Source organism: Pteropus alecto, unplaced genomic scaffold, assembly GCF_000325575.1.
Source record: "Pteropus alecto unplaced genomic scaffold, ASM32557v1 scaffold101, whole genome shotgun sequence".
In the NCBI taxonomy this organism is placed as follows: Eukaryota; Metazoa; Chordata; class Mammalia; order Chiroptera; family Pteropodidae; genus Pteropus; species Pteropus alecto.
In genome coordinates, this window is record NW_006432945.1 from 17,236,775 (window position 1) to 17,259,474 (window position 22,700).

General features: G+C 50.6%; 1 protein-coding gene across 1 annotated transcript in view; it reads left to right on the plus strand.

Moving 5' to 3' along the window:
* The first annotated feature begins 10,483 nt into the window (after positions 1–10,483).
* Positions 10,484–22,700, plus strand: part of ADCY10 (adenylate cyclase 10) — a 40,437-nt gene continuing 28,220 nt past the window's right edge. The window contains exons 1-8 of the mRNA XM_015586183.2: positions 10,484–10,681; positions 12,261–12,357; positions 13,930–14,018; positions 14,494–14,685; positions 16,832–16,950; positions 17,896–17,972; positions 19,476–19,665; positions 22,202–22,257. Coding sequence (XP_015441669.1) covers positions 10,499–10,681; positions 12,261–12,357; positions 13,930–14,018; positions 14,494–14,685; positions 16,832–16,950; positions 17,896–17,972; positions 19,476–19,665; positions 22,202–22,257 — 1,003 coding nt within the window. The 5' untranslated portion in view covers positions 10,484–10,498. The remainder of the gene's footprint in view (positions 10,682–12,260; positions 12,358–13,929; positions 14,019–14,493; positions 14,686–16,831; positions 16,951–17,895; positions 17,973–19,475; positions 19,666–22,201; positions 22,258–22,700) is intronic.

Below are 22,700 nucleotides of genomic sequence, written 5' to 3' on the forward strand. Positions count from 1 at the left end.
AAATTAGTTGTAGCATTTAAATGCAACCACAGATAATCCTCTCGGTTCTCAGAAGTTCCATTGACAAACCATCTCATGCTTCCTTTCTGCCCCAAAACTCATCCATCCCATTACCGAATCTTAAAAATTAAATGACCTTAACACATATCCAATCAAAAACTCTCGCTACCTCTTGGGACACATAGTCCAGTGATCAATTTCACCCCTATTCTCAAAAACTTAGAAGAATTTATGTACTGGAAGTCCCCCAGTGTAGGTACTGAGCTTGATAAGAATACCTTTCACAATAGTACAGCTCACTTGGTCAGTCTAGTTGGGCTGAATTTTGCCTTACTGACTACGTCCTCTCCTCAATGCCAGGTCTCCAGGCCTGGGCTTCAGCTCAGCTGCCACGTACACATTAACTGTGAGACCCTGTTAACCTTTGTCTCCGAGCTTTAGTATTTTCAGGGTAGAAATAGCACGTACTTCGTAGGATTGTTGTAAAGATTAATCAAGATGGTTTAATCGGTGCCTGGTCCATGATGGGTGTTAAATAGATGGAGAGTTTTAGAAAATGATGAGCTTAGTAATTGAAGGTAGACCCGGAGAGTACTTTCTTAGACAAAGGAAGTTTTGATTTAGCTACAGAAAGGACATACCGCGTTCACTATGTGTACACCTTCTGATGTAATAACTACTGGAACTCTCGAAGCTTTCACAGGTTAAAGCAGGAAACCAGCTGCGTGGGTTGGGATCCCAGAGGCAGGGCGGAGAATGCTCACTCGGTAAGAGGTAAATTCTTAATCTAACTTTTTCTGTGGCTTGGCACTCGTTTCAGGGAAGCAGCGGTCCGAGGTGCATGGATGCTGCTGTTTCTCCACAGTAAACACTGTCTTTTTTCAGTCGTTAGAATGACAGTGAAAGGTCGAATCTTAACAGATCGACCTCAACGCCCACGTTCCTCTCGCTAGAGCAAAGCCGTGTCTGCGGGAGCTTGCTCATGCAATGACGCGGAAATAGAAAGCTCTGGCGTTTATTAAGACTGGCTTCTCCCCAGGGGGTCTGCTTAATTATGAGATATGATTCTACTTATATCAAGACTGGTTTTCACAACACCAGTAAATTCACTCAGAAACATCATTAATTGAGCCCTTTCTCCCTCCTTTAAGTCAACTGTGTTTTACAACATTTCGAAACACACAGTAAATTTAGTTACAGGGCTGGGCTTTATTCGAGGAGGTTCACTTGCTTTTTCGGTTGTTTTTTAAATGCCAGTTTTACGTGGGTCATTAAATGTTAACTGTAGTTGTAATAAACATATGAACAGCTAGAAAATATCTCACCTTCTGAAAACACATTTCGCCAGTGTCACATTGGGTTGAGAAACTCTAGTACCACATGGGGTTGCGAGTTATCTTGGGGTCAATTTGGTTGGGACTATGCACTTGGCCAGTCAGGACAGGTCAAACATTTACTTCACAAAAATCCCTTAAGCTAAGTACTGAGTGCATTGCAACTGGTAAATTTCATAGGCCCCGGGAAAGGCCAAAATCATTATTGACCAACACTGGGCGTTTGCTTGCTCAAGAGATACTTGTCATTATGATGGTCACCTGCCAACTGTTGCCTGATTTCACTGACCCTTACCCCACACATACAGACAAGAGAACCTGAAACAGCACGTCCAGGCATGAGCACTAGGCCTCTGGGACTGGCGGGGGAGGGGAGGCAGGGCAGTGCCAGCCAATCAGAATCCTAGACAGCGCACATGAAACAATGAGCTTCTGATGAGGGCGTGGCCAGGAAAACGGCTTTTAGACAAAACTGTCATTTTATGGGTGAGCTATCCACAGACATCATACCTGTGCCGTCTTCAGAATAATGTCACCCAGCCCATTTTCCTGTTCTCTGCACTCTTGAAAGATCTAGTCCCTGATTGAGGCTCTGGCTCTCCTCTGCCTTGGAGGAGGGGGAGGTATGTGGAAGTAGGCGTCTCAGAGGGAAGAATGGGAAGAATGGTCGCAGGGCAGCCCTCTGGGAAGATGCCAGGTGTTGAAAGTAGGAAACACTTCTCTTGGGTTAGAAATCGAGTTTCAACTTAGATCTCTGTGTCAGTCTTGGAAGTGAAGTTAGAAGCTTGAAGCGTAAATGTTGTCTCATGCTATTTATCCTGGATGCACGGTCTTTCTAGCTTAGTGTTAGTTTACTTCTCTTCTGCAGCTTCTCACGTGACATCCTACTTATCAGTCATCAAATGGCAAGTGCTTACTGTGTGAAGAGAGGGCTAGGAGGCTGCCATGGGGGAAGCAAAGCTGGAGAGAACATGATCTATAAAACAGAAGCTTATGGTGCAAAGGAAGACATAAACAGATCAATAGATATTCAAGGATATTTAAATAGAAAATGAGGCACAGATGTTTATAGACAGTAAGCGCCCTAATAGCTCAGAGGAAAAATTGCCGTGGTTGGAGTGTTACGGCAAGGTTTCCTGACAGATGACATTATCCTTTTTAAGTTCCGAGTACCACTTTTTTGGGACTCATTAAACCTTATTTTACACATTGGTGAAAAACTAGATGAAAAATCTTTTAGAAGTTTCTAGAACTATTTAGAGAAACGATAGTGAATAAGATTGCTATTTCATTTTCATTTTGGGGGTTCTGCTGAGTTTTCTTTAGGCAGATCGAAAGCCCAGACACACTCCTTCACCCAGGGAACCGCTGCTGTCTCTTTGGGGTGCCGTCCACTTGCTCGTTCTTGCTCTCTTCTGGGCAGCCTCAGCCCCAGATGCTTCCTGCTTCCTCGGGGCCCATGCCCTCTTTGTGCTCTGTCCTTGACTGCGAGTGAGTTGGCCAAATACTTGATGGCGATACTGTTGACATGCATCAAACGTGTGCTAAAATTAAATACATATTTTGTCGAGGTCATAAACATCCCCACAGTGCCACAAAACATACACAAATGGGGTGTCGCGTGGAGTAGCGGAGAGAACATGGGCTCAAATCTCACAGACCTGGGCTTTGCAGCCGTGTGACCTACAGCAAATTAATCTGAGCTTCAGTTTCTGTACCCGTGAAATGGTAGACCTCCATTCAGCTGATCAGGCCTGCCTCGCGGTGCTGTTTAGAGGCAACCTGTGGGACATGCTTCACATAAAAAGGTCTTAGGACGTTATAATCACCATGTGGTATGTGTCACATCATTCATCATTTTCTCACATTGCAGAAGTTGAAAGAGACTGTCTTCTAAAACGGGAAATTTCTATTATCTTTTTATGGGTGTTCTTCTAGCAACCCTACCGCCAGCCCCTTCGATCTCTGCAGCGTCACACCCTCCTCACGTGCACAGTACACTCTGTTTGGCTTTAGTTTTAACTCAGTGTGGGAAATGGGTTAGATTTTTCTCCGAAAGGATCAGCTCGGATCCATGGCTAACAATCACAGGGAGGCCAATTTAAATGGCGTAAGGAAGAACGGTCAAACTGGGCGGTCTTAGGAAGTACTGAATTTCCTTGAGGTGGCTGCATACCTATCCGCCTGCCGGGGTGCAGAGGTGGTGTAGCAGAAAGGTGAATCAAATGAATGCTCACCCACTCCCCGGGTTTAAATAAGGCAATCGGAGGACTTGGGCCTATATTTCTAAGTTTACGCTTGGTAGGCAACAGAAGGAGATGCATTTGGAGGTTACGATGAGAAATGTAGATGGGAAACCAGAATAACAAAATTATCTGTTATGCGCTGAAGAGGTAAAGACATCTAAAGGGAAAAAACAGCTTTCAGTCTTCAACCCTCTCATGAACCACATTCTTGCTGACCAAACACAATCCCTACCTGAGGAGAAAGCAGGGGAGTTATTTTGTTAAACGTGTTAGACTTTGCCCAGGGACTAGGTCTCCTAACTCTCACATTTCAGTTCGAATATTTGAAGACAACTAGTATTTTCACCCAAATGTCATCATCCCCTGACTTCACATTTCCAATCTCTCCCGTTATTCCTCACTTTCGATGGTCAGCGAACTTCCAATAAAAGAGGCAGAACTAACCCCGATGCCCTGGATCAGATTCGATCCACGGGATCAGATTGGAACACTGCCATGTACCTTAAGATTGCATTGCATCCAAATGGCCCATAAACGTATGAAGAGGTGCTTAATTTCGTCAGTAACACCAGAGAACCTACCTATCGAGGTGGCTAAAATGTCAAAAGTGACGATGGCAAGTGTCAGCTGGGATGTAGAGCTTCTGAACTCTCATATCTTGCTTATGGGGTGTAAATTGGTACAACCACTTTGGGAAACTAGCAGAATCTCCTAAAGTTCAGTATATGTGTGTGTCCTACGCCCCAGCTAGTCCACTCCTAGCTCTATCCTCAAGCAAAAAGCGTGCATCTGTTCACCAAACACATGGTCAAGGATGTTCTTAGCAATATTAAGCCTGATAGTCTAAGACTGGAAACAACCCACAGATCAACGGTGGTAGAAATCTGGAGAGAGGCCACCTTCGGGAGAAGTGGCCAGGAGACAGCGGGAAAGGAGCATCTACAGGGCTGGCGAAGTTCTTTCTTGAAGTGAGTAGGGATCATGTGGATTTGCTCACTTCATAATAATTCAGCAAGCTGCACACTTAGGAATTGTGCATTTTTTCTGCATGTTATGCTTCAATACCGGAGTTTTTTTAAAAAGATAGCATTGGATTTGTAGTAAATCTAGTTTTCCGCATCACATGCGTACACACTTGATTTTGTTAGAATTCTAAATACAGCACTTTGCATTTATCCTTCTGCAATGTCATTGTTATTTCAGTCGATTAAGGTACTTCGAGATCCCGACTGGGTCGCTCAATACCTGTGCTCTCCTTCCAGTTTTGTCTAAGGCCTCTAGCATGCCTGTGAAGCTTTCCCTTTGAGCGGACACAAGAACAGAAAAACCAGTCCCCTTCAGGTCTGTTAACCAGCTAACTACATTCTCATCACTCTTCCAATTTTGTATCTTATCCGTGAGGATGTGAGAAGTTTAGCCAAATGCCTCGTCTGTAGCGTTCTCTTGATGTAAAAGTTTAATAACTCTTCAAAAAAGGAAATCAGGCTAGTTCACTATTTGGCTTTGAATACATTTTGACTCCTTTTAATCACCTCTTGCCAATCTAAATGCTCACCTATTATTGAGTATGATGACAACGGAGGCTGTGCTCGCTCACCCACTGCCCATGGGATTGTACTTCCCCACCTACTTGAAATTAAATGTGTCTGCGTAACTTGCTATGGCCAATGTCATGGGAGTGGAAGTGAAATATGTCACTTCTGGGAGAACACTTTGAGAATGAGTCTGCCGCCACTGAATCTTTTCCCACCATCTTGGCAGCCAGACTGTCCCAGCCTGGGTCCTAAAGTGAAGGCAACAACAGAGTAGAGTCTCAGTCAACCCACGATGGACGTGTAACATGAGTAAAAGATGAACAAGGAACAAGCCTTTGTTATTTCAAGCCACTGGGATTTTGGACTTATGTGTTAATGAGGCAGAACCTAGCTTGTACGGACTGACACTTCGTGTTTACCAGTCTGTGTTTTGAAATTCAGAAGAAAATGTGCCCCTCTCCAGTTTTCCAGCCCAGCTTTTGTTCTCCATTATTTTTTTTTTAGATTACTGACATTACATCTGTCCGTGCGTTCAGTGTTTGTGAATACCGCTTATCTAGGACTGGCTACTTGAATTTATTTTAAATGACTAGCCGCTTCATCACTACTTTCTTGGATTTCAGTCCTTTCTTAGAAACATTTCCCATACTTTTCAGCTCTCCACAGTGGAGGAGGCAGGAACAAAAGAAGAATAGTGTAGTACATCATATTTAAGCTTTGTCCTCATTCCTCTTTGATTAATTGCCTTGCTTTCAACAAAGCTGCAAAGTCTGGGCTCTCTTCAGCGTTTTTCCTAAGTCTTACTTCATTCTGGTCATTCGGTTTTCTCACACCTTTCTTCTAAGTTCGTATAGCACTTGTCGAATTTGCTCTCCGAAATTATTTTTTGATTTACGTATTTATCGACTGTTCCTGGTACATGCTGTGGCTTGATGCTGCTCTTAAAAAACTTGGCTGCTTCTCCTCCCATCTTCTGTTCACTCTTAACATTTCGGTTCACCAAGGCTTCCCTTTGAAGGATGATCTAATACCGAATATTTAACATTCATTTTAGAGATTTCTATACATTTTTTTGTTTGTTCAAATACTGTTTCCGCTGATTTTAAAAAAAATGCTTTCCTTAATTCTAAGATACACGTTAACTGTCTCGCTTTTTCCTTATGCTACTTTTAAGTACCCCCGTATGACCTACCTCTGGCTGCAGTAACTAACCAGTTCCTCCCTGTTAGTAACAGTTCTTCTTAAAAAAAAAAAAAAAAAATTCTCTTATTTTCTGTATCACCTATTCTAGGAACTTGGATTACTCCTAAAAGTCAGGATGCAGTTCCTTTTTAAGGTGATGGAGCATGATTTTTACAACTTTCAGGCATGAGCATTTAATTGGCTCCGGCAGCTGAAGGAAGGCCTTAGGGAATCCTGGTTTTCTTAGAACTAATTGGATAATGAATTAAAATTTCAACATTTTCTTCCGCTTACAGTTTAAAGCCTTACACACACACACACACACACACACACACACACACCCTTTAAAACTTCCCTTCCATTTATTTAGGACTGTACCCTAATACACTTACTCTTGTTTATATGATATTCCACTTTGCTATTCACCTTTATGTAAATATTCACACATATGAACTCACGTCTGCACTTTTTTTTTTTAATTTTCAAGGACAGAGAAAAGATGACAGGCTAAAAGGGAGGGGGAGGGGAGGAGGAGACACGAGGCCGAGCACACCGTGCCGCTGGCCCCCCTATGACAGGACTCACCCCTTTGTGCAAATGGGCAGATGCATCCAGCTACCCTCCTTCGCCCCGTCCCGTTTGTAAGGGTGCTCATTTATGTCACCCTGTTCAGGGTTGGAGGCTAGTTCTGAGGGGCTCTCTTACAGAAAACTGGCCCTTTTGAAGCGTGACTCAACTACTGAGGCATTATCACCACCCAGTCACTGAAACAGGCCGTCCGCCGGTCGGAATGAAGCAAATGCAGAAAAAGAAATAGGAAAGCGAGTGAGTGGACATAAGTCAGTTTTCTCCATTCTCAGCTTTTCTTTCCACAAGGTCTGTTTGGGGACCGTTGGCTGTGACCATAAAATCCGGCCCACTCGCCTTGACCATGAACACGAACACTCGAAAGGAAGACTTAGAGGACCGGGCCATCGTCAAAATAGCCGCTCACTTGCCAGACCTCATTGTCTATGGCGATTTCTCTCCAGAGCGACCCTCTGTGGACTATTTCGATGGAGTCTTGATGTTTGTCGATATTTCAGGCAAGCGCAAAAGGGGCGTTTAATGTGGGCGAAGAACAGGCTCGCGTCGGATTCACACACACAGCCTGATCGCAAGTGGGGGTGTCAGTTTGCCAGCTTCTGTGCCGTTACAGCAGAGGGTCCCACAGAGAAAGCAGGAGGGAGGGCGGATGGCCCCTCACGTCCCCTTCCCAAGCGTCTCCAGTCACGGGCCCCATGACTGGAACTGTCCCGGCCCCGGCTTCACAGACTCAGCTCCCCAAGCTCCACAGGCACCCTGGGCAACACCGACCTCAGAAAGGGGCATCCCTAGATGTCGTTGACATCTTGAGAGTAAAATGACCACCCCTTCGGAAGTGTGTGCATCTTCGTCACAATGAAATGGAAAGTTCTAGGCCCAGCTAAAGGGATCGCCGCCATCCCTGTGCACGCTGAGAACTTGGGGGGAGGAGGAGTCTGGCGCTTTCCCTGACCCTCAGGTAGTAACCCCGGAGCGGGGAGGCCGCGTAGATGACACCTGACCGTTCGGAAGAGGCCCTGCCCGTCCCGAAAAGCCGGAGCCCACTGCTCGCCAGCGTGGCCTCCCCGTCCCGGCCCTGCCGGCTTCCCCACGCGGCCGGGGGGAATGAGCCGCACGCTTCTCGCAGGTTTCACCGAGATGACGGAGAAGTTCAGCACAGCCATGTACATGGACCGAGGGGCCGAGCAGCTGGTGGAGCTCCTCAACCACTACATAAGCGCCATAGTGGAGAGTGAGTGTCCCCGGGCCCCTGGCCGCAGACGCCGTCTGTGCGCGGTCTCTGCGTTTGAGGGGGTGCTAGGGCTTCGCACTCTTCGTTGTCCCCACGAGATGTGGATCAAACCAGGCTTTTCTGAAACGTAGTACAGGACAAGTGAAGGCACGTCGTCACACCTCACCGGTACAGACTACTTGAGGGAAAGAAGGTTTCACATTTGTTCAAGGACTTAGAGCCAACTTTGGAAAGAACTATAGTGGTTACACCCTCACGATACTCAGTTGCCCACAGAAGCTAGCATCAGTAGGACACTGCTGTACGACTAGGTGAGCGCTTCGTAACTCACCCAGTGGTGACATGTCTCTTAATGAGGGCTCCTGGAGCACTTAGCGCTGACCAGAAAGTCTGGTCTCCTTTCCGACCTCTGCCCTCCATCTCGTTGGTGTTACGAATTCCCACTATTGGGGAAGCAAAGAATTTGCTCTGCCGAGGCAAAGTCCAGGCCCCGCCCTTCGCCGGGGTCTCGTTCCCCAGCAACACCTTCGCCTCCCCCACCGGGCAACGCGGATGCTCCTGGGAAGCAGAACCCGCGTCTAATTCTTTCCTGCATCCCACTCAGCACGACAGTGTTCGACAAATGTGTGATAAAGCATGAGAAAGAAGGAAAAATGGCCATCTCTGCCACACAGCCTAAACAAACAAGACCCCAGTTGACCATACAGTTAGTTTTCCGATTCTCAGTTCTTCTGGGCCCTGTCATGCATGTGCTTAGTCATGCCCGCTCGGGCCCCAGCTGTCACCACATTGCAGCCCAAAGCCTCCCACGGTCATGGCAGTGGGGTAGCTGTCCTCAGACCTCACCAGAAATTACACCTCCTTCCTTCCTTCCTTCCTTCCTTCTTTCCCATTCACGGAAACAGAGCACATGCTCAGTCCCGTCCAGTGTTCTCATTCTACAGCTGCAGAAACTCTCAGGTGGGTCTAGGTGACGTGTCTGGGATGACATCTTCAGGATGAGTCTGTCCTCTGAATTGCTACTCTCTTGACCAGAATTCTATTCCATTAGTGAAGAACGACTTCGTTTTATTAGCTTTAAGAAACAGAGTTTGATTTCACTTCTCTCTCTCTTTTTTTCTTTCTCAGAGGTATTGATTTTTGGAGGAGACATCTTAAAATTTGCAGGTAGGGGGGCTCCCTGAGGTGGGATGGGGTAAGAAAGGAGTGCTGAGGGGCCTGTGCTCTGACACAGGGGGCATCTCAGAGACAGCAGCGGCCAGGAGCCGGGTTGGGGACGTTGCTGCACAGAGCCGTTCGGAACAGGCCGATCCCCAGGGCAGGTCCTGAGCCCCCGCTGGCTCTGTCTCCCCGAGGCGATGCACTTCTGGCCCTGTGGAAGGTGGAGCGGAGGCAGCTGAAGAACTTCATCACGGTGGTGATCAAATGCAGCCTGGAGATCCACGGGCTATTCGAGAGCCAGGAGCTGGAGGAAGGCCTGGACGTCCGCGTCAAGATAGGTGAGCTTTTGCGGAGAAGAGATGCCACGGCAGTTTGGTGCGGTCCTCACTCCCGACGCCTCTCCCTCCCGAAGAGAAAACGAGAAAACGAGCAAACGGAGGGACACAGTGGCCCAGCCCCACGGTCACGTCTTCAACCGGGGAATTGCTGCCCAGAATTTTAGCTCCCTCCCTTAGCAGTTAAGAGACTTGAGACTAATCCTAATATCTACTTCATCGGCTCTCACACAGAGTAAATCTGAGTGGTTAGGATAGTACCTGGCACACAGTGACCACTCCACGAAGTGGCCTTCGTTGTTACCATTGCTGTGATCAGGTCTTGCTGCTGTCAGCAATGTGTGTCCTTAAGCACAGTAGAGAGGAGCTTGTGGTTACATGGATTCAGCAGTGTCACGAGACCAGTCGCCGGTTAATTATATAAACAATCGGAGGCCACACTTGGAGGGGACACCTGACTACCAAAATGCCTGCTGTCTTCCCCAGCCTCTCCCCTCTGTCTGTCACCTGGGTGTTTCTTTTCCGTTAGAGCCTTTTTTGCCTTTATCTCTGATACAATGCACATCTTCCCCAAATAGGAATTATTAAAGTTGCTTTCTGTTGCCCTTAAGTATAAATTAATTGTGGACAAGATAAAATAACTTTGGGGACTGCTAGGACCATCTAAGGAGACAGATGTCACAGAAAGGTGACCATTGGTAGCTAGCTTTCTAGCTTTGTGAGAAGAGGCATTTGGCAAGGCCTGGGCTCTAATTTCCCCGTAAAGCTTTAGGAATTAGGTTTGGTTGCGCCAAGGTTCTGATTTTTCCGAGAAGCGCTGCTGCTGGGGAGCAGCCCAGGACGTCTTGTGCAAACCTTCTCGCCAGGGCTGGCCGCCGGCCACATCACCATGCTGGTCTTTGGGGACGAAACACGCAACTACTTTCTGGTGATCGGTCAGGCGGTGGAAGACGTGCGCCTTGCACAGAACATGGCGCAGATGAACGACGTCATTCTGTCACCAAACTGCTGGCAGCTCTGTGACCGGAGCATGGTTGAAATTGAGAGGATTCCAGATCAGAGAGCAGTTAAGGTACGCGCGATGCCGCCACACGCAGAAAGTTCTGCCGGTCTGTGCCAGCCAGCGGCCCGGCTCACAGACGCCACCGGGAAGGCGGTGTCCCTGACGCCCGACAGGACGCTCGGGTGGGGCCAGGGTGGGCCAGACCTACAAGGCCTTGGTCTGGGCAGCTCCTCCGGGAGGAAGTGTTCGGGCGTCTCCGTCCTAATTGAAGGTGCGGGATTCCGGTGTCGAGGCCTTTGGGGTCCGGGGCCCTTGCTTGACAAAGGGGGCGTGTCGCCAGCTGTTTTCCGGAGCACAGGGAATAGCTGTCACTTTGAGCGCTGCTGCTGGCCCTCGCCCGCACCACCCAGCACCCGCCTTACTCAGGGCGAGGGTGGGAGGTGCTCAGGGCGGCAAAGCTTAGCGAGGGAGGGTGACCGCTCCCGTGGCCCTGCCCAGCAGAAAACACTGAGGACCGACCAAGAGGGGACATGGCCAGTTAGAGAAACTGTGCTTCGAGAGTGTGCGAAGCGGGGGATAGCGTGCTGCTCCCCCAACCAGGGAAGGGCCTGCATGACAGACGGGGAGAAAAAACAGAACCCACACAGATGCTGGCGATGGGGACAGGCCCTCCACGCTGCGCATCAGCCCGCAAGCCTCACGCCCCTCCCCGCTCACGCTCGCGGTGACGCTCGGGCAGGCTGCGTGGCCCAGCTGGCCGGCAGCAACGCCCTGGGCCCCATCTTCCTCAGTCAATCCTTATGCCTTTAAAAGTGGCTTTGATTAATTTCAGACTCACGAAAAAGTTCAAAAGTTATAGAGTTTCCACGTCCCCCTCACCCAGCTGCCCCGAACGTTAACCTCTTCCATAACCAGAGTGCAATAGTCAACGCCAGAAAAACACCGGCGGCACAGTCCTGTCCGCTGACCGAAGGCCTGGTCTGGGTTTCGCCGTCTTCCCGCAGCTGTCCAGGACCCCACGCAAGCTCCCACACGGCCCCCACTGCACCTGTCACGCAGCCTCCTGCAATCCGCAGCAACAGCTCCTCGTTTTTTTTCTTGCCTCTTGCGGCTTTGACACCTAAGGTCACAAAACCCTCCATTCGGGTTTGCCCGATATGTTTTCTCATTGTCGGACTAAGATCCTCCACGTTTTGGTACGAGAATACCACAGAAAAGAGATCGCGCCATCCTCCGCACGCCCCGTCATGGGGTTCGTGACCTTGATATGAATCTTACTAGTGATGACACTAATACATTTTAGGGCACCAAATGGTGTACAGTTTAACCAGATTTTATTCGAATTAAAATGTTATGAAAGGAGAAAGAAATTCTAAGAGTGGAAAAGTGTACAGGTTCGCGCCCTCGGGAATGGCCCTGTGCGTCTATGCTGAAGATGGAGATCTGAATGACTAATCAGAGAGATTTTTCATGTGATCACGTCCAAATTAAAGAACTTCGTTTTTAAGTATGCCCGTCTCTGTTTATCATCTCCCGGACGTTCAAAGCATACTCCCTGCCCTTTCTTCTGAGAAATTACATTTGAAGTTCCAGACGACCCTCAGAATAACCAAAGTCTTTTCTTTTCTTTTTTTTTTTTCTAATTTAGGTTAATTTCTTAAAACCACCCCCTACTTTTAACTTCGATGAATTTTTTACAAACTGTATGACTTTTATGGAGTATTATCCTTCCGGTGACCACAAAAGTAAGTACCCTCCGTGGGCAGAAGCCTCTGCCTCCCCCAGTGGCCAGCAGGCCTTATGCCAACGCCAAGGTCGCCGCCGGTCCCGAGCGCGCACACAGAGGGGCCTGTCCACTACCCACAGCCGCCATTCTCGGCCCGGCACCTGCGGCTCCCTGTTGCTCCCCTGGCGTGTCCAAGCCTCCCCCGTGATGAAGGAAGGAATGCGGCATCCGAGCCCCACTTTCCCCTCCTGACCTTCCCCCCCGAAGTCCTCACAAGAGCGGTGTCTGTGTGCGTGCCTCTGCTCTCTAGCCTCCCGCTTCCTTAAACGAGTTTCAGTAAACTTTGCGCGGGCCTCGGGGGCAGGCACGCACCTGCGCCTCAGAGCTGAGCCCCTGACATCGGCTTCTACGCCCTCCCCTGCTGTCTGTCCGCGGAGACTGTTTCTGTCAAGGCCATCAGGGACCGTCGACCAGCGGCACCAGGCGGCCTCTCCTCAGGCCCCGTGCCGGGCGCGCTGGCCTTGCTCTCCCTGCTAGACCAGTCTTCGCCCTCTCCTCGTCTGTCCTAGTTTCACGTCTGCCCCTCCCCCACCAGCATTTCCGGTGGCCTTTGCGTAGTCTCCCTCCCGTCCTTATGACTCGGCACCTCCGGGGATCGGCCCTTGACCCTCTGCTCTTCCCGAGCTCGACTTCCCTGTGCCTCCCAGCAGGACGGCACCGGGGTGAGGAGAGCAGGGGCCCAGGGCATGGAGTTTAAGGACACCCTGCTCCCAAGTCTTGCGAGAAGCTGGCCTCGCGCAGGTCCCCGCCCTAACTGCCAGAATTCAGCCCAGATGTTTGTCCTGGACTGTAGACTCATCCCTACGGGATGTCCAACAGGCCTTCCGGCGTGAACGTGTCGTTAAAAAGTGATTAAAGAAGACAATTTTAGGTGATACGCACCAACTTTATTTGACGGTCTCCTTTCAGAGGACTACGAGATGGGGCGGGAGTCAAGCAGATTGATAGGGTAAAGGACAAAGAACAAGAAGAGACGAATAGAAAAGGTCTGACTGGCTGGGACCCCGTAGTCGACCTCGTTCGGGTTGAGAGGCCCAGAGTTGGCTTGGTGTTTGGAGATTGGCCACCTGGAAAGATGGCGTTTCTGGTCAAGCAGAGCATCTACAGAGACGGAAAGTCGTCTGACTTTCAGTTTGCTCACACGGCAGCCGGGGCAGTGGGGTGGTGACTCGTCTAGCCTTCCACAACGAGTCACCGTCAACCCCGGGTGAGAAGCCAGGCTCCTGGATTTCACTCCTTCTGCCCTCTCAACCCTTCGTCCTGCCACCATCGCCCTCTGTCGTCACCCCCTCATCCGTCCACTCCCATTGCCTACGGCAATAGTTTTAGCTCACGTCTGGAGGTAGAATTGTCCCCAAGTTCCAAAGCGTGATGGTAATTAGAACAGGGCTTTGAGCTATGAGCAAAGGAATTTTGGGAAACCTGCAACCTCTCAGAACTTCTCGCCGGATTTCCCTGGGCCCCATTTAACCAGTGGGTGTGCCGGAGTCCCACCCCTCTCTCCCTGAGCCGCCCCCCTCCGCCCTCTCAGATATCCTGAGGCTGGCATGCATGCTGGAATCCAACCCTGACCTCGAGCTGTCCCTACAGAAGTATGTGATGGAAAGCATATTGAAGCAGGTATTTTCGTAATCTAATTTATTGGCTTTCGGGGTGTCAGGGACGTTGGGCAGCTGGAAACCAGTATGCTCTTCTCACCCCTAAATCGTAAGAGAGGAAAAAAGAATGGCAGTCCCGTCTCCTAACGCGATGACTCAGACGGGCGAGAGGGAGGAGCAGTCAGGGCGAGGGCGCGGCTCTCTCCAAAAATGAGCGCATGCCGAAGTGCCCATCGCACGCGACTGGGCCGATGGTGCTAGCGAATCCCATTTCCACCTGCCGCACTTCGGGCGGCTCTGCCATGTGCACTGTGCACGCGGTGATAGCCTCAGTTTCCGCGGAGGACCTCGGGAGGCTAGTTCACACCCAGTGATTATTTCTCGTGTGTGTGAGTGTGTGTGTGTGTGTGTGTGTGTGTGTGTGTGTGTGTGTGTGTTTCGGGAGGCAGGACCCACCACCGAGGATGCTAAGGGAAGGCCCTCTCTCTCCTCGGCAGATCGATGACAAGCAGCTTCAGGGTTATCTGTCTGAGCTCCGCCCAGTGACGATCGTGTTCGTGAACCTGGTGTTTAAGGACCAAGGCAAAGCCGAAGTCATAGGCTCGGCCATCCAGGATGCCTCTGTGCACATCAACTCTGTTCTAAGGGCATTCAGAGGCCAAATCAATAAAGTCTTCATGTTTGACAAGGTGAGCGCGAGCAGAGGGGTGGGAACCTGCCAAGAATTTACGGTTGGCGTCCACACCCAGGGATGTGGGTGAGAGGAGAGGAACAGGCACTTACATTTTTTTTTTATTTAAGTGTAGTCGACATACAATGTCATATTCGTTTCCGGAGTACGACATAGAGATTGGACGTTTACATAGCTCACGATGTCCTCACCACGATAAATATAGGAAGCAACCGTCTGCCACCGTGCAGAGTCAGGACATAGACACCTTCCGCCTAGAAACAGCAGTCCTCAGTTACACGTGTAACGACAGCTCACGTGGCGGACGTGGCCCTTCCTGCGGCCCAGACGCTGCTCTCAGCACTTTACCGCTCGTTTCAGCCTCGTGAGCATTCTCTCCCTGTTCCCCCCACGTTACAGAAGGGGGTGTTGAGGCAGAGATGAGGATACCCAGACAAGACGAGATGAAGTTTTGCTCGTGGTCATCCAGCCAGTATGGCGGGTGGGACTCTAACCCGGGCAGTGTGACTTCCCAGTCTGCGCCTTTAACCGCGGTGCCTGACCGGCCTCGCTCTCCGTTTACGTCCAGCCCACGGGTAGTGCGTCTCCCCGATGTTCCGTGTCAGGGGTTAGTCACCCTCACGCCCCAGCTGCTTGTTTCCCATAATCCCCACCTGCCATCTACACTTCCACGTCCCCTCTTGGACACATCAGGGGAGCGGGGCAGGGCCGGGCTGGGGTGCGGGAGGCTGGGAGGGGCACCTCTAATAAGCTCAGAGAGGAACGGAAGTGGTAAGCAAACGATTGCGGAATTGCTAGTGAGAACGGATTCTCCACCTCGGGTGTTTTTGATTCTTAAGAGTAGAGCATGTGTGACCGCCCTTCACTAATTCATTGATTCAGGAAACGTGTACTGAGCATGCTGCGGAGGCGGACAGCTGGCACTGGGTGGCAAAGATGAGCAGCAGCTGCAGTGCCATGCGGCCAGGCAGAAGGGACCCGTTCTCTGTGAGAAAGGTCACCTCTGTGCTGAGCGTTCTGAGGCAGTGGTGACTTCCAGCCTAGTCCCTCCAGCATGTTCTTCCGTGTTCGTCCTGACTAGCGTAAGAGGAGGGCGTACACCCTAAGGGGACAGTCTGTAGTGTCCCGCAGACTTGGCTCCAGCAGTCCCCAGCTGCGTGACCTAAGCAAGCATCGAACTTCTCTGAGCCTCAGTCTGTTCATGAATAATAACAGGGGTGATATTTGAATGGGGATAGCATTTGCCTCAAATGGTGGTTGAAAGTTTTAAAAAGTGCACGAAGCCCTTGTAAGGCCTGGCTCCCAGCCATCACTCAGTAAGTGAGAGCTGCTAGTCTTCTCGCCAGAGCGAGTCCAGTGCTCACCTTGCCGAGCCACCTGGCAAAATTTCCAGGCAAAGCAGACCCACCTGTGCCCCCGAGGGGGTCGCCCTCTGGTCTCCTCACAGACCTGGAATCAGGCTTTTCCCGTCACTTCGGGAGAGAGCCCAGCGCCAGTCAGGATCTGACACGTTTACATAAATAGCATCAGGTTTACGAAGTCTTTTTATATCTACTGTAAAGTATATATGCTATCTAAAAATATAATATATGTAATATAGACATCAAGTATATATATACCATAGTTTATAAAGTGTGTGCTAATTATGTGGATTAACTATATACAGTATTATAATTAATGTTTTATATATGTGACATTAATCGTTTTAATAGCCAAGGCGACCTTCGCAGGCTATGTTCTATCCATTTTCGGATTGATAAACTGAAGTTCACAGAGCATAATTGACTTGTCCAGGTCTCTGCTTGGGAAGTGGCCTGGGGACACAGGTTTTCTGACTCCACAGCTGCTTCTCAGACTTACACCCAGCACCTGGCAGCGTAAGACCTTGGCCCCCGGAGAGAGGAGGCAGGAGCATGCACACAAACAGCTTTGCACAACCCACTGTCCCTGAGCAAAAGCCTGCCCTTCCGGGGCTCGAGCTGGGCTGTCGACGCTGCACTAGGACTTACGTGAAGTTTACCGAAATCACAATGAGATCTGGGTCAGAAGGCGAGCCTCACTGCCCACCCTCGGCGGGTCCCGCGGCCGGTCCAGCCTGGAGCTGCGCGCCCACCGGCTGCGTCTGCCGACTCTCTCCCCCGCAGGGCTGCTCCTTCCTCTGCGTCTTCGGCTTCCCCGGGGAGAAGGCAGCTAACGAGGTCTCTCATGCCTTGGAAAGCGCCGTGGATATATTTGACTTCTGCTCCCAGGTCCACAAAATCCAGTGAGTGTTGACCCCGGTCCCATCTGCCGGTCCCCGACCCTTCTGCGGGCTGCAGGGAGGTGGGACGTGGGCTGTTCTGGGCCGGACGCCCTCGTGCCTGCACCCGCTCGCCCCCCGGCATGCGGGCAGAGTGGGCGAACCCAGCCGTGCCGCAGCGGGCGGGGGACGCTCCGTGAGGCCTGCAGCGCCGGGCTTCGCGGGAATCTAACGGGTTGTCGCTTCTCGGTAGAGGTTGCTCTCCCAGCGCCGTGTTGGAGACCCGAGTTGATCTTTAATAACTGGGGGATAAAATGAGTCCGTGGGCTGGGAATTTACACGGTGATCTAGCCCCAAGATGACGCCCTCACGGGAAACTGGTACAAAGGTAAGGTTTGCCAGCCCCCAGCCCTGGCCGCCCGGAGCCCGGAGCCCCGAGGCTTCACAGTGACCCCGACTTGCAGTCCTACCCAGGTCAACCCTAACATGTCACCCCTTGACCTCTGCATTTCCCCCCAGTCAGACCCTCGTCATCCACACGTGCACGCATCCTCATGGATTAGCAAAGTCAGATTTTGATGTCCCACGCCTTATCTGACTTGTAATGACTTTGTTCTTCCCAGCGATAGCAAAGAGAGCTCTATAGTTTATGATAGAACATCCATTTGGGGCGAGGAGAAGTTATTTTTCCGGAAAAGTAGCTCAGATGAGGCCTGAAAAATAGGAGAAAAGTGAACCGAGTTACTTAACTTCTAAGAACCTAGTTCTGCGTCTCTAACTGTCCGTCCTTCATTCCTCCAGACCGTGTGCAACTGCCCTAAACTAAGTACGAAGGGAAGAGAGTAATTTGCGGACCATCCTTTCCCGCTCTGCCCACCCCGGTCGCCAGCGTGTCCCCGCCCACCCCGTTCTCCCTGTGACCGTTGTCTTTATCTCTTGCCCCGCAACTTCTCCCCTCCCCGGCGCCAGCACTGTCTCCATCGGCGTGGCCAGCGGGACCGTCTTCTGCGGGATCGTCGGACACTCTGTGAGACACGAGTACACAGGTGTGCTGAGCTAGCTTCGCCCCGTTTCTCTTTCTTGCAACACCGCGCCTTCCCGCCGGGCTTGGTGGGAGGAGGGACATAAATGAGCGAGACGTGGGCCCTGCCCTCGGCGAGTTCGTGGTCTCCGCGTGGAGCCGAGCCGCGGAGCTGTGCCCATCGACCGCTCGAGGCTCGCTCAGTGCGCCTTCTGGGGCTGCGAGTGAGAAGTGTGCAGTCCGAGAGAGCCTCAGGGGGCTCTCAGCTTGTGGAGCGAGGGCCCTCTGTACATGGTTCCTGCCGGCATCGAACAGTTACTCCTCTCCATGGCCGGAACAGGTAAGGGCTGCTTCTTAAAAACTGTGGATGTCGGCGTCGCTGATCAATAACACTAGTCTCTACAGGGAATGGTAAGTAGGTGCTATCTCAGACTTCATCGTTCCTACTACCATTTCCCTCTCCGATCCTACGAGGGTTGAAGATGTTCAGAAATAATACATCTAACATACTCAAAGAGTTCTATCTGAAATGGTACAATATTTAGATCTCCTTCACTGTGGATGGGAGAGGGGCTGGGGCAGGATCGGCCACGGACGAGTGGCTTTTGGGACCAGCCGATGGGCACGTGAAAATGCACCATACTGTGTTTCACCGTATGGTCAAATTTCTCCATTATAAATCGTTCTTTTTTAAAAAAAAAGGAATGTGTAGACCAGAGCATTTAAGTTTGTGTTGAGGTTTGACACTGAACACTCAGCGGTACTGTTAATTGAGGGCTTACTAGCAGCCAGGCACTGTTCGACATGGTGTGTGTGTGTGTATTGGCTCATTGATCTTTACAAAATACCCTCTAGAATAGGTACTATTATCCCCATTTCACAGATGAGGAAACTGAGGCATGCAAGAATTAAAGTAATTTGGTAACACAGTAGTTAGAGGTAGAGCTGGGGGTCTAACCTGCACGGTTCGGCTTTCGAGTCTGTGCACGACAGTGCCTCACCCTTTAAAATACCCCTGAAATCAATCTTACACATGCAGCCCTTCCAGCCCCATTACTCACTCTTAAGGAATAGCCAAAGGAAGGTGATTTATTTTGAAAATGAAATGAAATGAACATTTTCATGCCCAGAAACATACAGACACCACTTTGTGCCTCATTTGGGGGTTGTTGTCCCAGGCTTGTGCTTGTCCATCTTGTAGCAGAAGACCCACCAGCTCACCTGAGAGCCTCAGGCTCCGGCGATTCTGCTTACAGAGGCCCCCGTACACAGGCCCTCTGTCTCTGAGCAGATGGCACCCATGGCTTCGGCTGAGGTAGAAACTTTGCTCCTGGAGACTTAGGTACCTCCCTGCAGATGTTTTTAATAGCCATAGGCTGAATACCTGTAGCTGAAGGCGAGTTCTGTGTCACTCCTGAGGGGCGAAGGGAGTAAAGGGTAAAATGCCACTTAGGGACAGGATTCCTCAGGTTACGTTCAGTTCAATGGCTGTGTCTTCCTGCTCTTTGTCTTTCTTCTGCCTGTATAGTCATTGGTCAAAAAGTGAACATAGCCGCCAGGATGATGATGTACTACCCAGGAGTCGTGACCTGCGACTCTGTCACCTACAACGGCAGCAACCTACCAGCCTACTTCTTCAAAGAGCTCCCAAAGAAAGTCATGAAAGGCGTTGCGGACGCTGGACCCGTCTACCAGTGCCTGGGCCTCCACGAGAAAGTGTGAGTGTGTGGCGCCGGGTTGGCGGTATCGTTTCATAGCCGAGGGGCAGGATTGTGAGAGCCAAACAGTCGCCCACTTCAGATCCACAGCCGCTGCGGGAACCTGAAATTCACTCCCTCCCAGACCAAGGCCCCGATTTCAAAGCCCTTCATCCCTCCCCATCCTACCGCCCTTGCAGCATGGTAGACACCCCCGCTCACCCTCAGCTCTGAGAACCAGGGTGGTTCTTCAGAGCCTGTGCAAACAACAGAGAACCCCTCCCTCATTTGCGTACCTTTTTGGAACCGGTGACCAGCCATTAGGTATTTACCAATCATCCCAAGCGCATGCCAGTGTAACGACAGGACTAACAGCATCAGACAGGGTTCTTCCTTCAGCCTTTAGTGAGGTGTACTCCCCAAGAGCCCAGCTTAGATGCACAGGTGACACTTCGGGCTTCCAATCATTTTCGTGACAATGTTCCAGTTCCTTGCGATGACATACGAGGTGACCACCTGCCTTTCCAACCTCACCTTCTCCTGCGCCCCGCTCCACTGCAGTGTCTAAATAGATTGTCCTCCCCATCACCCGCTCCGTCCCTAGTCTACTGGGAAAACCACCCCATGTCAATGTTTGGCATCCAGCTCGAGTCTGTTCCTCTGGGAGCTGGCTCGGGAACTACCCAACCCCAGCTCAGCCAGTTAAGAGCTTTCCTCCTCAAGTAACTCTACAGCCTACGCTCCTGTTGTTAGAGCCCTCGTCACGCTCATCACACTTGCGCCTTGTGAGCTCCTTGGGGATTGTGATTATTTCTTGTTCATTCTTATATCCCCGGTGCTTGGCACATAGTAGGCACTTAATAGTGAGGAGTAAGTGAAGGAATAGCATGGAAAGCAGAAAGGTATTTTTTTTTTATATTAACAAGCTAGAATCCAGGTCTTAAAAGGTCAGATGATAGAATCAGGGCTTCAGTTGGTTCAGAGAGTCTCTGATTATCCACCTTTGTATTCCCAGGGCTCAGCACTGTGCTTGGTGTGCGTAGACCATCAATAAAACGCTATTTGAATAAGTGAATGGATAGTAATAATTTTTTGTGAAGCCCTTATTAAATATTAGGCACTTTATCTCAAAATATATAACTTATTCTTGATATCCACTGTATCAAGTGGAAAATATTATTATCTCCATTTTATAAATTTAAAAACTGATATTTGAAGATGTTAAATGACTTGTCCGTGGTCATAAACCTAGTAAGCAGTGGAGACAGGGTACAAATGCCACCACAACGCTGCACCACGAGCAGCCACGAAGCCTTAGTGACGTACGCACACGCTCGCTTCTGTCACAGGCGTGTGGCATTCAGCTCATCTCTGCTGGATTTGGCTGATACTGCCTAGGCTCGTTCATATGCCTGGGGCCCAGCAGGATCTTGGCTGGCCCCAGGTGACCCCGGTGGGGTGACTGGGCAGTCTGGTTGACCTGATTGGGACAGTTTGGCTCTAGGAGGCTTATCCCCCATGGGGCATGCTGTCATTGTGAAATCTGAAGAGCAAGAGAGAGCAAGCCCAAGGCGCAGGCCTTTTTCAAGCCTCTGTGTCATGTCAGCAAACCTCTCATTGGCCAAAGCGCTTGCACGGCTGAGCCCACGTGGGCGGGCGCTTCAGGTTACAGTGCCAAGGGCCCAGGTACAAGCAAGGGTGAGGACGCAGGGCCATTAAGGCAGGCGATCTGCCACGGAAGGCCTGGCCGTCCAGTCCCGGAGCCTGCCCTCTTCGCAGTTTTCCCGTACCGTCTCTGCAAGTGAGAGGATAGGAATACGCGGACGGACGTGCATAGGACCTGCGTCCTGCCCAGCAGGCTCACCGCCTAATGGGGAAGGCCAGCAGATAGAAAATGAGCTTTGAATTCAGGGGGAGACTCGGTGTGTGCGGTAGCAGAGGCGTAGCGAGGTGGTAGGATAGAACAGACAAGGGAACGAATGACCAGCAAGGCTCCTGCAAGAGACGGGTGCAGTGGGGCGGGCGCGTGCGCCTCCGCTAGGCTCTGCGAGCTGCGGACTCCAGGGCGGGGCCCGCTCCGTACCTCCACTTCCTCGTTTGTGAAATGGACATAAGAATAGTACCTTCTTAATAAGGCTTTTGTCAGGAGTAAAGGAAATGATGCATGTAAAGCCCTAGAAACCGTGCCAGGCACAGGACATGTGCTCGGCAGAGCAAGCAGTGGAATCCTTCCGGGATGTGACAATACGCTACGTCCAAGTCCAGTGGGTCCCATGTTGGGCGTCCGGTTTCCCTAGAAAGGGGTCAGCCCGGCCAAGGCAGACGCAGCAGGCCTTTACTGAACGATGTGCCGGGCGCCATGGAGACGCTGCTGCCGCGCGGGCCGTTCGGACCCTCCGTTTCCAGGTGAGAAGTCCTTGCCTTTCCCCTCGGCCGCGGCAGCCTGAGAGTCAGGGGCGGACACCTGTTAGGGACCGAAGAGGCGGCTTTCTGGGCACTAGGCGCCCGTCCCTTGTGCTTCCATTTTGACTCTAACATCTTTTCTTCTTCCCTTCAGCATGTTTGGCATGGCATACCTCATCTGCAACAGAAATGAGGGCTACCCTTTGCTGGGTAGGTAGTGGGCCTTGCTTTTTAAACTTCTCCGTTGATCTGTAACAAAACATACAGAAACGTACAGCAATGATAAGTCTGCAGCTTCATGAATCATTACGAATGAATATATGATCACCATCCAGACCAAGAAATCAAAAACAGCAGTCACCAGGGAACCCTCATGTGCTTTACTCTCCCCTTCCCCCAAAGATTTCTAACCCCCTAGGTTTCTTAAGCCTGTTTTTAAAATTCACATGGATGAAATGACACCTTGTCTCATTACATATGCCCCTTGTCAATCAACATTATGTTATGAAATTTACCCGTGTCGTTGGGTGTAGCTGTAATTCATTAGTTTTCATTGCCGCGTAGTATTCCATTTTAGAAATATACAGCAATTTACTCGCTGCGTCATCGTAGAGCATTTGAGTCGTTTCCAGTGTTCGGCTCTCGTGAGGAAT